The following is a 17009-nucleotide window of genomic DNA, read 5'->3' on the forward strand; positions in this document are numbered from 1 at the left end:
GAAATTAGTGGAGAGGAAATATCACCTCTACAAGATTTGCCCTGTTCTAAAAGTGCTTGATAAAACAGGTACCATGAATGGCTTGCTTCAGACTGTGTTCTGTCTTCACTGACTACCAAGGAAAGTGTAAAATTGGAGAAGTGGTATTTACCTGGATGAGATGAATCCCACATTTCATTCCTTTCTCCTTCCTCCCTATGATTATCCTCCAGACAGTTCTTCAGGTCAAAGGCTGCGTTTTGCTTATCAAAGTATATCTGTACTGCAGCGCATCCACCTGTTGACCTAGCTAGCTGGAGTCTTATTACCAATATGCCTGCAGTAACGCGTGATGCTGGGTTGTTTCAATCCTATCATCATCACTCAATGAATGGTGAGGGAGGTAAAAAGTTACCTTTGGAGTCTTCAGTACATAGTTTCTCTTCAGGATCACTGAAGATAAAGAGAAAAGGAGACTTGTTTTATTGACTTGAATCTGTATGAGGAATAACAGTGTCTGCAACAGTATCTACTGTTACATAAAAGTCCACTCCTGAAGGACTTAATAATTGCCACCGCCTATGAACATAAGCCAAACATTGCCCAGCTTGTCCTTTCCAGTCCTATTCTACCTCTCTCACCATCAACTGACCTACCATGAAGTGCAGTTGGGGAGGGAGACGCACTCCCTGCTCTCTTCATCAAAATATGGCTTGTCAGGACTACACTCTGGGTAGCAGCCTGGAAAGTTAAGGTAAACAAAGCATTCTTAGTCTGCTTTACATAGATTCAGGGAAAACACACAAATACCTCTATCAGATGCAGATTTGATCCCAAAATAAATGTGATCCCAGTATGAATGTTCTTTATGCTAGCAATTATTTTTCCACGTCCTCTTTTTCCCTCTCTCCCAAAAGTTTTAACCAACTCTGCCAACAGACAATTCTTCTTTGCAAATTTAGACTGAATAACCTTTTATCTCCCCCCCAAATTTAAAGACAGCAGGTAAATTTTGCTATGAATGGCACCATCACACAGGGAGTTAGCCCAGGAGAGGCATGGTCAATGAGCTTCTGGGGCAAATGGGATAGCCTTTCAGCAACCTTGATGCTTAAGACGTTTAAAACCAGACTAAGAGCTTCAACTCCCATAAATTGCATCAAACTCAAGCAAGAATTACCTTCCAAACTGTACAACAAGTTCCCACATTTCCCTTGTGGGTTCCTGCAGGTCTTTAGACAAGGGGCTCCGCAGGGTTTATAGAACCACTCATGTTTGTCAGGTGGATTGTAATAATCACAGAACACAGCTGGAACAGAAGAATAACAAAACTCCAAGTCTCAGACACTGGGCAGGGGTTATCTTCTGAATCTTGTAAACAAAAGCTTGCTAAGTCATGCATGCGCAGAGATGTCAGAATTCTGCTTTTCTTGATCTCCCATGTTCCTGAGCACATGGAGTGCTGCTTTTCTGTGTGCATTTTCAGTGCAATACTTACGGCAAATGGCAGGTGTTCTCCAGTCAATACAGACACCAGCTCTGCTACAGCTTCTTGAATAGGCAGCAACTGAGGTACAAAAGCACTCACAGTCTCCCACACTGTCACAGCCACAGAAGTCAGAAATACAAGATTCATAATACGGTATTGGGTTGACCTATCAAAATACCAACAGATCTGTTACCACAGATGTACCTGTTGTACTGTATTTCAATGAGAGAAAGGGCTCTGAACATCTTCCATCCACTGGCAGCTTCTTTGGCAGAACTAGGCTGAGTCTGTGACAGACTGGGATTGTCGTGAAGGAGGTATGGTAATTTACAACAGGTAGTTTTCTATTTTCACCTGCCTGGTAGAATTGGACTCTAAATCTTTTCATTCTCATGTGTGTAATACTGGTATTTATGCTCAAAATGTCTTTCCAGTGTAATTTCTGCAGGGCAGAACTACCTTGCTTTGGGTTAGCACGACTACATAGTGTGTGCACTGTCTAACAGAGAGATAGTGATTAAGTTAGTATAAAAGGAAATCCTATTTCCACTGAACTTCATGTCTCTTGTGTTTTAACCTGTGCCAATATGAGCTAACCAAGGAAATTAAGCCAAGTTGACATTAAACTGCACTGAAGCTTTGTATAGACATTATAATTAGGAATTCGTAGCCTTGTTTCTGTTTAGATTCATTCAATTCGTGTCTAAAATAAACCAAATAATCTCTTGAGGTAATTTGAATAAACTTTCCCAAGGATTCCCATACAAACAGTCCTATGCTAACTTATATCTAGATTTTATAAATTGATACCTAACTTTTTACTTCTGGCGGCCAACTATTATCCTCTTTGTCTTCAGTTGCTCAAAACAGGCACTGCCGTTTCCTCGATACTGTGCAACAGGATTCAACTGGCATAGCTCTAGAGTGAGGTTTTGAGAGAGGTAACCTTTGTACTCGAGGATGCTGTGTAATAGCGTTTAATAGCAAAAATTTGTGTGCAAATGTGCTGCACAATAGCAACAAATACCTCATGTGAAACTACTGAGGATGAGGGAACAGGATTACCTTACTGTGACAGGCTTCAAAGATGTTACTCTTAATGATGCTGCAGTGCTTCTGTCCTAGGACAGACTTGAAAGGCTGATCGGCACATAGGTCCGTCCTGTTGATATTTGAGCAGGTGCTTGTTATTTTCCAGCTGTTTCCAAACTCCTGGATGCTCATCTCTACGGACTGTCCTCTGGTTGTGAAGTCATTCCTTGAGCGGCCATCAAAGTCCCCACAAAGGCCACAGACTTTTCCCTGGGTAATTTGCGTAGGCATAGTAAATGGTTTGGTTATTTTGAGTGCAGCCCACTGTATGACAGAAATAAACTACAGAACAGGCCAAGGCAAAATAGCAGCAAATTTCTAAACAGCCATCAAAATGCAACTTAGAAAAAGCTGGACTTCAGGTGACAAGATCACTGTGTTAGTCCTCCAATACTGCAAAGTATCTTGCTCTACTTCTAGTACCAAATATTCTGGAGTGTTTCATACTGACTGAACAATGAAATAAAACACAAGACATGGCCTGCTTGCTTCTTTTTGTCAATTGATCTTAACACTCTTCCAAGCCCTACTTTTCAAACTGGGGCTCCAGTTCTGGATGCGTAACTTAGAGTTTGATATCATAATTCTCAGTCCTTCCTATACCTACTTGGAAAGATGGTGCCACGTGAACGACAACAGTAGTCTTCTGGTCCCACATGAAATTCATCCCTTTGTTTGTTTCAATCACAATATAACCTCCTCTGAGATCCACTTTGTAATTCTTCTCAGCTCCTGGATCAGTGGCTATCTCCTGAATTCTTCCTTCCAAAAGCCTGATTTCACTGCTCTGCAAGGAACAGATACATTACATGGAAGGAAATAAAATAGAAAATCTAGTGTAACAGCAGTGATATTCTGCCTCTTCTATTTCAACTTATTTTTCTGTAGTCTTTCCACTGCATCTTGGTCTATCGCTAGACATGTGAGCCACAGAGAAGACCCACTGAGTTCAATGGGAAACCTCTGCTCGTGCATGACAAATCTTACCTCATGGCCACAGAAGTCCATAGAATCATAGAATGGTTTGGGTTGGAAGGGACGTAAAAGATCATCTAGTTCCAACTACCCTGCCACGGGCAGGGACACCTTCCACTAGACCAGGTTACTCAAAGCCCCATCCAACCTGGCCTTAAACACCTCCAGGGATGGGGCATCCACAACTTCTCTGGGCAACCTGTTCCAGTGTCTCACCACCCTCACGGTAAAGAATTTCTTCCAGATACCTAATCTAAATCTACCCTCTTTCAGTTAAAAACCATTACACCTCCTCCTATCATGACAACCCCTGATAAAGAGTCCATCTCCACCTTTCCTGTAGGCCCTCTCTAACTACTGGAAGGCTGCTATAAGGTTTGCCTGGTTTCTCCAGGCTGAACAATCCCAACTCTTTCAGCCTGTGTTCATAGGAGGGGTGTTCCAGCCCTCTGATCATCTCCGTGGCCCTCCTCTGGACTTGCTCCAACAGGTCCATGTCTTTCTAATGTTAGGGGACTCAGAGCTGGACACAGCTCATGAGAGCAAAGTAGGGGGGGCAGAATAGAATAGAATAGAATAGAATAGAATAGAATAGAATAGAATAGAATAGAATAGAATAGAATAATATACTAGACTAGCCTAAACTAGACTAGACTAGAATAGAATCACCTCCCTTGACTTGCTGGCCACACTTCTTTCGATGCAGCCCAGGATATGCTTGGCTTTCTGGTCTGCAAGAGTAGATCATCCTCATTCTAGATGAAATCTATTCTGCTGGCATAGCAGCTCCCTAGCGCACATGCTAGAACACCCTTTGTCATGCTGCTTTGTTTCTGCATCCCCTCACCCCCCCTCATGGGAGAAATCTCTTTTGTGTACACTTTGGGGAAATGCTAAGCCTGAGCTGGAGGGAAGAAACCCTTCTCTCTGTAGTTACATCTGTATTGTGCTCAAACCATGTTACAGAAACATGCTACTGTGAAAACTTCACCATCACTCTTATACCACTAATGTCATAGGTGCAAATACTCACACACACATGCACGTACATAGTGTGCTGTTGACTCCCTGCATCTATCCCCTCACCTGCACAAGTGTCCAGCCCTGTTAGCAGGAATTACTGAAAACTTTCCCAGCTTGCCTGCCTCTGCTTTCTGGGTGTTTGACTTCCACAGGTACTCTCTAGCAGCAATTGAGTTGGAATATAAGGGGATACTACACTAACTGCTACAAAATCAAGACTATTGCTCCTCAATTATAACCAATTATAGACAAACCTCAAAAATCAGTGTGATCTTTAGGGAGCAGATGGCGAGTGACTTCCCACAGGCGTTGTTCTGAATTACAATTCGGAAGGTGCCTGCATCCATGTTATTGGGGCAAAAATCCTTAGAAAAATAGATAACATTGTATTAGATCTTTTCAGGCCACTAAAGCAGTCTTAAATATTTTCACGAGCCATAAATGAATGACACTGTAATCTGACTTCTGCTATTTTGTCACTTTTTTATTCACCAAAACTGTGGGCATTTTATAAGAATCTGGTGGCAGCTGACCTCGTGGCAGGTTCATACTTGACCAGGAATTTCCAAGAGAAAAGCTAAGGAAACAGGTGTGTTTTCACAGCACCAGTCCTGCACAGCCAAAAAGGTAAAAATATTTTTTGTTAAAATTAGCAAAACCATCTGTAATTTGGGGATGACAAAATGTCTCACTGAGTCATATACATGAGACTCGCACGTTAACCTCTACGTGTTTCTGTCACGACAAAAATACTGTCCCCCTTGGATGGCTGAGAGAAAACAGTTTTTCAACACCACACCAATTCCTTTCCCTTGCAGATGCTGGAATTACACCAGGAAAAGACTGTCCAGCCCAGGAGTTATTCGTTTAGGATCACAGAGTGCCCTCTTGTGTCACTTATGAGGGTTAATTGTTTTGCTTTTATAGGGAAAATCTCACTGTATCTGCTCTAGGTACAAGAGGAGGGCAGTAGGTTCTGCTCTTCAGTGTTGACTGTTTTGCATGGGACAGCCCTTTAGTTACCCAGACTGAACCCTACAGTGTAAGCTGTGAAATGCATATGGGTAGGAAAGTGAAAAAAAAAATTGATACCTGAGCTAGGATATAGTCACAGTCTCCCAGGAAATCAAACTTCTCCCCATCAAAGCTCATGTAATGCCCATTCCCATACACAGTGCAGGTTCCCTTGCAGGGATTGTCTGTGCAGTTCCACTGCCTTTTGTTACAGGTGCTGGGAGGAGAAATGCAAAGAATCACAATCTTTGTATGAAGTGTGTTTTTTCCTTAACCATAAACAGGGGAAGAATAATTCAAAGTTTTGTCTTTTGCAGTACTTCAAAGAAAGCAATCATCTCTCACTCTTGCAGGTTTACCATCTCTCACCTGTTCTGAGACCATGCCTTGAGAAGGTTTACTAATCAGAAAGTTACTAGCAAGACACATTTGAACTTTGTTTATTTTTATTCTACTTTATCCTTCAAATATCTTTTAAACCATTAAGGCCTGGCAGCAGACAGTGGGGATTTAGGAGGTAAACTCAAGGTGAAGAACTGAATATTTCAACCATTTTTGAATGTTAATGTGAGGTACCATGTGGTCAGTTCTGTTCCTGACTACAGTGTGAATCAATATTATCCCTGTCTTCCCTTGCGTATTGGGTCTGGCTGAGGTGGAGTAAATTTTCCCCATAGCAGCCCCCATAGTGCTGTGCTTCTTTATTGATACCTAGAAAGGTGTTGATAACACACCAGCACTTTTGCTACTGCTGAGCAGTGCTTACACAGCATCAAGGCTGTCTCTTCAACATCCCCCCCTCACCAGCTCTCTGTGGGTGGGCAAGATCTTGGGCGGAGACATAGTCAGGACAGCTGACCCAAACCGACCAAAGAGATATTCCATACCATATAACATCTGCTCAGCAATAAAAGCTAAGGGAAGGGGGAGGCGGGGGTGGGGGGAAGGCACATTCGTTATTACATCTGTCTTATGAAGCAATGCATGTACTGAAGCCCTACTTCCCATGAAGTAGCTGGACATCACCTGCTGATGGGAAGTATAGAATAAATCTTTTGTTTTCCTGTGCTTCAACACATGGCCTTTGCTTATGCCTTATTAAACTGCCTTTGCCTTGACCCACGAGTTTTTTCCATCTTATTTTCTCCCCCACTGTGTCTTGCTGAGGGAGTGAGTGATAGAGCGGCTTGGTGGGCACCTGATGTCCAGCCCAGGTTAATCCACCACACCTTGACAAATTTTATCTCCAGTTGAGGGGGACCACAGACAGAAAATCTTAGTTATACCCTTGACGCAGAGACTGCATCTTTTTTCCCATGTGTGTCCTGTTCTCATAAGAAAACAAAACCCTCAATGCAATAAAACTTTGTAATGGTTTCTGTGATATCAACAACTGCTTATCAGGGTTTGGCTTCACATGTTAAACTTGATTGCTTGTACCAGTGTTGATCAGACCAGAGAGTTTCTGGCTCTTATTTTCTGTACAACTCTTGGCAGGAGTCTACAGTCTCATCCTCTCTAAATGATGGGTAAGGTTTCAAAGTGTTTTACCCGCCATAATCAGTAACAACAGTGAAGTCTACAGCAGAGTTATGCCAGTTGGAGGAACTGGAGCAACTAGAGCATTCATTTATCTTATTTGAGAGCTACGCGCCTGGAAGCACTGCAAATCACTGGAAGATCATTGTGCTTCCTCTCTCCTCTAAATTCAATCCTTTTCTGGGGTTCATCTGTGCCCAACAGACACAGACTCAATTTCCCCTTGTAGAATGACCAGCCACAGACCAACCTGGAGGAGGCTGGTCTAAAGTTTGTATGGAAACAGTTTGCAGAAGGATGGAAATCATTTGACAGAAGGTCTTGGTACTTGTTCTCCCCAAGTGCAGGTTTGTGCACTATGTCACAGAGAGGAAACCAGAGAATCATAGAATGTTTCCCCTTTTATTTTTACTAGAAGCCTGATGGCTGTAATGATGAAGAGGAAGGCTTCAAAATACATCCTGCCTCACGGGCCCGCTATGCACTGACAATTTTGTTGTAAATTTTTTTATAAATTTGTTATAAAACAAGGTTTTTGTTATAAAACAAGGTTTTTGTTATAAAACAAGGCTCCCTGGTATAACATACCATGTGTTGCAGTCCACTTTGATGGTTTCCCCAGGTTTATAAAAGTGTCCTCCATGGACACATGGGCACTGATCTTTGGGAATACATCCTCCACTGCCATCCAATACCAGCCCATCAGGACACATGCAGCCAGAAACACATTCCGTGTCATACTGCGTATATGAAGATACAACACAAAGCAACTCATTAATGCACAGAAGTGCTAGCTCTGGATGCCAAATTTTTTGATTATTTTAAAATCCCCTAACTGTAAGTTAGTGACAATCAAACTACAAGTATCACAACTACGTTGGTAGTTATAGCTTCTGTGTTATCAGTAAAGTAGTTGGACTGTGAACAGTGTAACACGTTACCGTCAGCGTTTGTTAAGGACAATCATACATGCATAATCATGTTGTCCCATGCTCCTGCTAGGAGGTGAAGTCCTTACACAGTGCATGTCCTGCGTCTTACAACTTTTCTGGCACTCTGATCCAATTGCACCAGGACCCGCAGAGCTGCAGTTGAAGTAATACATAGGAGCTGGGCAATCTATAAGAGGAAGAAAATATTTTAGGAAGGCAATTTAGTGAAAGCAATAAAGATGCAATCAGCAATTGTAAAACAGAGTACAGCATTTCAGAGGGCAGCATGTGTCTCTCATTTACAGTTTCTTTTAGCTTCTGCTTCTGCCCACCAACAGTTCAGGGAGAAGGAGGCAGATAACTTCTAAGCTTTGGGAAATATCTTCATCTTTTAAAGAATTCAGCAAGTCTGGTGACATTTTTACAAAGACAACTATTATCAATAACCAGCATATTTCAGGGAGAAGGCAAAAAACTGCAGAACACTAAAATGTTACAGAAAGTGAGAGATAACACAGAAAAAACATTATAAATACTAGCTGACACCATAATGCTATTATTTAACAAAATCTCACCTTTTACCAGGACAGTTTCTCCAATGCAGTCTAATCTTCCTTGAATGCATTTGCTAAAGAGATTCCATAAAATGAAACACGTCAGCTCTTTGCACATTTCCCTCTCACTAGAAAGGCACTACAAAGCTTCACTAGACATGCAAATAACAAATTTCTATCAAAATGAATATTTGGTACAACTATCAGGTTCAGAGACATGAGTTACCATCCCCAGAAGAAATATTAAGATAGCCAGCTCTTAAATGCTCTTCCTTCATCTGCCACTGATTTCTTGTGTGTTTTCCCCAAATCAAGTTTTTCCTAAGCCTCTATCTTTCACTATGTAAGGTGAGACTAATGCTATGTTAAATAAGAGACCTCTTAAATTACTAAATGAATCTGTATTTACAAAATAGTCTAGAATACTCAGAAAAAAAATACAGGCTTTGGAAGACAGAGAAAGAAAGAATATGTAGACATTGAGAGATACAAATAAATTGAATAAAACAGCATTCTCCTGGTGTTCATTTGCATTGCTGTCCTGAACTGGTTGAAAATGAGAAAATTATATTTCTTTTTCACTGCAGATGCAAACTAATTATGTTATTTTTAGTATTTTCCCCAAAATCTTTTTCTCTCTCTCTCTTTTTAAAAACCTCGGCTTGAAGACTGAGCTTTTGTGGTTTGTTTTTTTTTTTTTTTTTCCCAGGACATTTTTTATTTTTTAAATAGTCTGCAGGATAGTGTGTTGCAGTATCTTCACTTTTTCACTTCAAAGCCAGGAACTTCCCCAAGCCTCCTGTCTTCTAGAAAACTTGCTCCCACTGTATATGGATATTTTTTACACAACAATGAACTTTGCATAGAGATAGATTGCAAACATTACTCTACTTAACATGTTTTCAAGATCTTGTTTGCTAGCAGGAATATAGGATCTTAACCTTTGCTGTGGCTGCACTTCCTGCCAGGGGAATATTTGCTTTGGTACAATCTAGGAGAAATTTGTCATTATTCCTTACAGTAAAATGACACCATTCAGGGATTAGAGCAGGGACTTCCCCAGTGAGCCCTGACGTACCTGCGCTACATACCCCAGGTATGCAGCGTTTGCATCCTCGAGCAGCTTACCACATCAGTTTGTCCTCTTGGAAGGAGTTGCCAGGCTGAACAATCTTGCCTTTGTAGTAGCAGGGACAGTCATCTGGAGTTACACATTCCTCCTCGTCATTGAGGTAGGTCCCTTCAGGGCAACCACAGCCCTCCATAGGAGCGATCTGAACTTTACACAGTGGATCAGGTTCATCCAGCGAGCGGCAAGACTGGTTACAGTACTTCACGCTGTAGTTATAAACCATAGTCTCAGGACACTCCTCAGAGGGATCTTTGCAAAAGAAATAAAATGGATGTATGGTCTTCTCGGTGCAATCATCACTCATACAGCTAATGCAGCTTTCTGCACACTGGGAGCCATAAATGAGCTTCTTTCAAAGTAGAAGACCTTGTCTCTTTTGTCTCTCCCCGTTGTCTGGGGGAAGTCTGCCCATAGCCTAAACTATGTGACACTGAATACTGAAATACTCAGCAGGGTATATCTTGAATGAATAAGGGAATGAGTAGAATTTTGTAATTTGTACAATTTACATTTCTATCTTACACCAAGAACTGAAACAAATAACTTCTGACTAATCCTTGTCATTAAAAATTAATTTACTCTCCTTTACTGATGATTTCTATGTCTGGGAATAATTTAAGAAAAGAGCATATTTTGTAAGGGGTAAATTTTGACTTTAAATGGGCAGTGCCAAGTAACTGCTAATCATTTGATACTATGAAAGAAAGTGCGTTTGAATTCTCATAGATGTCTTGAGGAAAACTCTTGCTGTCATCCTCTGGGGGAATGATAAACTACAGTTTCTAAGACCTCTAGGTGGACCAAACAGTTAAATACCAAAATTTAAAGAGCTCAACTGACCCCGTAAGGCAGTGAAATGCTGGTTAATTTTCACAGGCTACCAAGAAACAGCACCTCCAAAACTCTGCCGTAAAATCTGCTGTACTGATCCATAGGGATGACACAAAATTTTGACAGGAAATACCACCCAAATTAAGGCTGTAGTTTTCAAGAAAGTCTGGCAGCCAGATTCCTCTGAAACTCAACAAGAACTGGGGATCTAGTCATCTTGGACCTCTTTCTAACCCATCTGCAGATTTAACCCCACAGCTGTTTTTCAAATACACACAGGTGTACTAGAAGGTACAGGGGAGTTGTTCATGGACAATTTTACTAATCAACTTTGCATCAATGTTATCACCATATCGGCAGTAGACTCCATGCTTAAACAGAACCCTGTATGGTTTTTCAATCCATGACCACAGTACACTTTCTTAGATTAGCTAGTATGCTAGGTTTGTGTACACGTTCAAAACCACCACCTTCACCAACAAAAAACAGTTGGCTTCCTAGTCTTAGCTGGAGCAGTCACGATATCCTGTGTATAAAATGGGCAGGCCATATTCTCCATCTTTATAGGCATGTTATAAAGATTCAGCAACTGGTACTGGTAAATCAAAATAGGTGAAATAAGAAAGATATTAATAAAGATGTTGAAAATGGGTTTACATCAGATTTACCTGAATGGATGTCTCAATTGTTAGCTATGACTGCAATAAAATAATGTGTTTACTTTCTTCCTTTAATTTTTCATAAAGGAAAAAGATCAATTTTGGTAAAATGAGATCTGGTAAGAAAAAGGTTATTTGATTATAGTACTCATGGTCACAGATTTGTAATCTGAGATAACATACATTACAACTGGAGGCATGAGTGCAGAGAACATGAGCATACCAATGATAGCTTCAAGCTAGCTTGCACAAGGAATGCTAAAAAAACAGTGCCCTGATTTAGCAGAGGCTACTAACCCCAATGGTTTTCTGGGTAACCAGTAACTCCAGTAATGGTTCATGCTTCCACTAAGATTATGTCACATACATGCACTGCCAACAGTTAGCTAGTAGGGTTTACTTGTTTCATGCACTCTACTGACTGCAATGTAGACATCTCCTTAGGATATAACCTGCCTTGGTTATAACCAGCCTTGGATACTGCCTGCAGCCTGGCACAGCTGGACACAGCTGCAAGAGCTGGAAGAAGCTTTTTCAACCCCCGCAATGGGACAGACCATTAAGACTGACTGTTCTGGCCCATTTATTCTTTCACTCATGAATAGTACAACCTTCAATCTTATCACAGGCATGTTCCTGAAAGATTATATTTCTTCTTAAATAAGACCTAAAATGATTGTGCTGATTAAGCCATTAGCATTTTTTTCCCAAGGTTACTGCACTGTTTGAGTCAATATTACCTACTGTGCCATGAGTCCACAGATTTCAGTCTAACCCATGCTGCAAACCAGTCTCGCTTTTGTAATAAAAAATGTCAGTAATTCTATGTCAATAACAAAACTTTCAATAAACAGGGACTGTGTCTAGGACATAAACCTGCATGATTCTAGGATAATTTGCTGTGGACTATACAGTGTTCCCTTTGAATTATTTCAGCACAGGTTTGTTAAATTGTTCTTACTGCAATCTTACATGCCTTTGACAGAGCACCATACCAGTTACATTTTTTGTCCATATTAAATATCCCATTCAGATATGTTATTAGTCAAGAAACCCATACATCTGTTTTCATGTTGACATAGGCAAATCTCAAACTATCTGATCGTCAAAGGAAAAATAGAAATGTTGAAGTAAAATTCAGAAGCTGGGGCTTGCGAATTTTATTCTCAGCTCTGATGCCGTCTCATAATAAATTCTGGCAGTGCCAAAGAAAGACATATACATATGTGGACACCGAACCTAGGATTTAGTGACAATGTGCATGTCCAAGAAACTTTTATTCATTTGTTAGATAGTCCTGAGCTGAAAATGCTTTTAAACACTTTCACATTCTCAGATATCACCAAAATATTTTTATTAAAAACCTTTACTATTTTACTGTAAGATAGAAAAATACAGTTAATGAGAGCGATACCATTTGTATGGACAATGTCTGAGAGGGCTGAGACAAATTGCAAAAATGGTATCAGAATTAAAATGCATGGGGAGGCCCATGTGTTCAAAACTAACCTAATTGCAAGTCCTTGTTGTGATTTGATTAAGATATCTTATACTCTTTTGCTTCTCCGAGTACTGAATTCACATAATATTTTACACAAGGAACATGCATCATGAGAATATGAAGTGGACATGAACTGATTTTGGCAGGCAGAAAGTTTTTGTAGAATATATGCATATTTTCTTTTTCAAGGACTCACTAACTTGATGACTAAGCACAAAAGATACTGACTGCCACAGACTGGGCTCTCCTGAAGCTGTTCCCCCATATCATAGAATCGTAGAATCATAGACTTGTTAGAGTTGGAAGGGACCTGAAAGATCATCTAGTTCCTACTACCCTGCCATGGGCAGGGACACCTTCCACTAGACCAGGTTACTCAAAGCCCCATTCACCCTGGCCTTAAACACCTCCAGGGATGGGGCATCCACAACTTCTCTGGGCAACCTGTTCCAGTGTCTCACCACCCTCACGGTAAAGAATTTCTTCCAGATACCTAATCTAAATCTACCCTCTTTCAGTTAAAAACCATTACACCTCCTCCTATCATGACAACCCCTGATAAAGAGTCCATCTCCACCTTTCCTGTAGGCCCCCTCTAACTACTGGAAGGCTGCTATAAGGTTCCCCTGGGGTCTTCTCCAGGCTGAACAACCCCAACTCTTTCAGCCTGTGTTCATAGGAGGGGTGTTCCAGCCCTCTGATCATCTCCGTGGCCCTCCTCTGGACTTGCTCCAACAGGTCCATGTCCTTCTTATTTTGGGGGGCCCAGAGCTGGATGGAGCTGGACTCCAGATGATGTGTCACCAGAGCAGAGTAGAGGGGCAGAATCACTTCCCTGGACCTGCTTGGCCATGCTTCTTTTGATGCAACCCAGAATAATGTTGGCTTTCTGGACTGCGAGCGCACATTGCCAGCTCATGTTGAACTTCTCATCAGCCAATACCCCCAAGTCCCTCTCCCCAGGGCTTCTCTCAATCCATTCTCCACCCAGCCTGTATTTGTGCATGGGATTGCCCTGACCCACATGCAGGACCTTGCACTTGGCCTTACTGAGTCAAGGTATTTTAGGATGCATACCACAGATGCCCTGCCTCCAGCCATTCAGGGATACGCCTGCTGCAGCACAGTCTCTGGAGTAAGTAGAAAGCACACTACAAAGTGCAACTTCACTCTTGTCAGCATTACAGGTGTCATACATACATTTCTAGGGGACAGAAAAGGACATGGGTATTATTGTACCCAGCTCACATAAGAAACAGGGAAACATATAGCAATTCAAAAAGTAGTCAGCTAATATATTTTTGCAAAGGTATTGTTACCAGTAAAGCTTAGTTTGAAATATCGCTAATAGAAATTGTATGCTAACGGAATATTATGTAAACCTGAGAAACAGGAAATTAATTACTGTCATGTAACTGCAATGACGTTATGTCTAACACCCATGAATAAATGAATAGTAAGAATGATAAGGCCACCTATAGTTCATTAAAAGCACTAAGAAATGTCTGCACCAGCCTCTCATGAGGATGTACAATCTCATACATGTCAAAATACGTCATCTGAAAATATGCAGAACTGAAAATATTGCACAGCGATGATGGCACTTGTGCATCCATCTAGTGTGTAGATAAGACAAATCCGATTAAATGACAGGCGCATAACAGAAGATGGTTTAATAGGGAATGATATGTAATGACATCTAAAGAACTAGTTAGGTAAGTATAAAGGGGATTTAAAGCTCAAGTTCTTTTGATTGAGTGGCTGGACAGAAGAACCCCAGATACAGCCAGTCACTCAAGAGCAGTAGGGTCACACTGAATAGATGGTGACTTATCCTGCCATTACTGATGTCATGGAAAATGTTTCCATGAATCATGGTTTATAAATCTGATCAGATCAGCAGGAGTAACAGACATATCCATAAGAAACTGGTTATTAATTTTCCTTAACTGAAAATTGCAAATTCCTATTTTAATTATAGTTAACATGAATTCTCAAGCAGACATATTTTCTGAGGGAAACTGAGGAGAGGTAAAGCCATATTTTTTAAGGTACCTGAAGACATATTAAATTTTAGGCAAAAATCTGTACAATAAATCAAAAAACTGTAGAATAACAGTACTTATGGGCATTCTAAATATGAGGAGACTAACATGACTCCACAGTAATAAACGGGATATAAACAATGTAAATACAGTATATATTCTCCCCTTAGACGTGAATTTTAAACCAAGTCGGCTCAATTCCATGCAGAAACACTGATCTGGCTTTTCTAAGAGTCAACAGTTTTCAAGAACAGTATTTTTCTTCTGGATCGTGCAACAGAACTGTCAGTGATGGCAGTCACTTAATATTCTCAGGGCTTCAGCCAAAAAGGCCTATCGTATCTTGCATAAACTCTCATTTCGTTATTTTTCTTATCAGCATCAGTGAAATTCTTTGCAAACAGGCATTACTGTAACCTAGTTCACTCCCCTAGGCCAGATCTTCATGGCAGATCAGTCTCTGAACTGGATTAAACCTCCCATTTAGACCAGTGCCTTACCTTGATGTACACAGAAGGGTCTAGAACAGAATGGCAGGCAGCAAACACACTGCTTGTGTTAGACAGAAGTGCACACCAATGCTGGGCAAATTTTTCTGAAGTAGGAAAAAATATTATTATTCATAGTCACTTAAACCACATTACTATCTGAATCAATATTCTTATCAGATTAGAACTAGAATGTCCTGAAGTGTTCAGATAATGCCGGAAAGAAATAAGGGGCATTAACATATCAAGGTGATAAGCATAGTTGGACGGGTGACCAGCCATGTCCCCAAAGGAAAGGTTTCACTTTCCAAGTACTAACATTATTACTGTGGCTGGATTTGCAGAACATCTGCAAAAACTCCCCATTTTCATCGTTTTCCATCAAACTTTCCTAATTCTTTACAGTCATGCAATTCTTTATAGTCAAGCAATAACATCAAGCATGTAACAATTAGTGAGCTGTGTGGCTATGAGCTGCAGTTTTAAATACATGTGGCAATACCTAGGAGAGTACAGTCTGAGGAGAGTACAGTCTGAATCCTATATATATCCCAACCCAGTCAAAATGAGAAACCAGACAGCGCATCTAGTACAGTACAATGCTTGCTCAAGTCAGTACTGTTGATAACTCATTCATTTTGACTTCAGCACAGCTGTCTCAATCTAGATTGGACGAAGGTCCTGCCCAGGTATTGAAACCAAGTATGTTCTGCCTTAAACCTAAATTGTTCTCATTGATGCTGTGTGTGCTTTTCAAGTCATCAGGTATTGGCTCTTTCTCCAGCAGTGCAGTCTTTTTGTTTTAAAAACAAAGCTGTCACTTTAAAGACCTGCAAAACCCAATTCTCTCTAGTAATAGCCTCAAAGGCATTAGCTTTTGATGTTTATGACATTTCTAAAGCTTTTTTAGTTATCTGTCATATGAAAATTATTTAGCACTGATAATCCAGAGATGAAAAGCCTGCTACCTTTATCCACGCTGTTTGAACAAGGATCTTCAAAGCTGTCATCAACCTCAAAACAGCTGGCTCTAGTTTTCCATGAGTTGCCAAAAGCAGAAGCTGAATCTTCCACAGCTCCAGTGGCTGTTCTGAAGTCATCAGTCTGGATGTTATTGAAATTGCCACAAAGGCCTTGTGTGGGTGGCAGGGGAAAAAAAAAAAAAAAGAAATCACTACATGAGCGGAAAAAGGAATGGCTTCTAGATGGACACTCTTAGCTCTATAATGGACCTCGCCTGAGAAAAGCCCGTTTTCCTTCAGAGACTTCCTGATGTTCCCACAAATCAGACAGGACCCTGTCTTTAGAGTGTAATTATTATTTTTCTGCATTACAGTAGCACTTAGTGATAGCACAGAGATTGGAAGCTGCTTAAATGTGCTTCAGTAAACACTGGCAGACACAGAAGTGCCTCCACCAAAAGGCTTACAAGCAAAGGAAATCACAAAAGCAAAACAAAACAGGTCAGAAAGACAGGATGTAATCCCATTACATAGATAGGTAACAGAAGCACAAAGAGCTTAAATGATGTAAACAGGAGATTGGTGGCAAAACCAAGAACATAGTCTACATCTTGCAAGTCTCTGATGAAGACCTGCTTTTACATATAGAGTCTAAGAGACCTGCACACACTAAACATCACACACTTTTATCTAATTTTCTTCAGCAAATTGAAGGGTTTAGCCAATGCTTTGTTTCAGGAAGGCTGTATATTTAATCAGGGGTTCTAACATACCAAAGTCAATATAAAATCAAA

The 17009-nt window shown here is 40.7% G+C and overlaps 1 protein-coding gene across 1 annotated transcript in view; it reads right to left on the reverse strand.

The window, feature by feature from the left end:
- LOC309673112 (mucin-5B) overlaps positions 1–17009 on the reverse strand; it is a gene marked incomplete at both ends in the record, with an annotated part of 46672 nt that overhangs the window by 16197 nt on the left and 13466 nt on the right. The window contains 15 exons of the mRNA XM_082484826.1: positions 395–432; positions 636–720; positions 1160–1288; positions 1478–1634; positions 2534–2770; positions 3168–3347; positions 4813–4923; positions 5651–5789; positions 7700–7851; positions 8130–8230; positions 8619–8671; positions 9726–9978; positions 13798–13924; positions 15266–15360; positions 16222–16386. Coding sequence (XP_082340952.1) covers positions 395–432; positions 636–720; positions 1160–1288; positions 1478–1634; positions 2534–2770; positions 3168–3347; positions 4813–4923; positions 5651–5789; positions 7700–7851; positions 8130–8230; positions 8619–8671; positions 9726–9978; positions 13798–13924; positions 15266–15360; positions 16222–16386 — 2022 coding nt within the window. The remainder of the gene's footprint in view (positions 1–394; positions 433–635; positions 721–1159; positions 1289–1477; positions 1635–2533; positions 2771–3167; positions 3348–4812; positions 4924–5650; positions 5790–7699; positions 7852–8129; positions 8231–8618; positions 8672–9725; positions 9979–13797; positions 13925–15265; positions 15361–16221; positions 16387–17009) is intronic.

This window comes from Vanellus vanellus (assembly GCF_965231255.1).
Source record: "Vanellus vanellus genome assembly, chromosome: 6".
In the NCBI taxonomy this organism is placed as follows: domain Eukaryota; kingdom Metazoa; phylum Chordata; class Aves; order Charadriiformes; family Charadriidae; genus Vanellus; species Vanellus vanellus.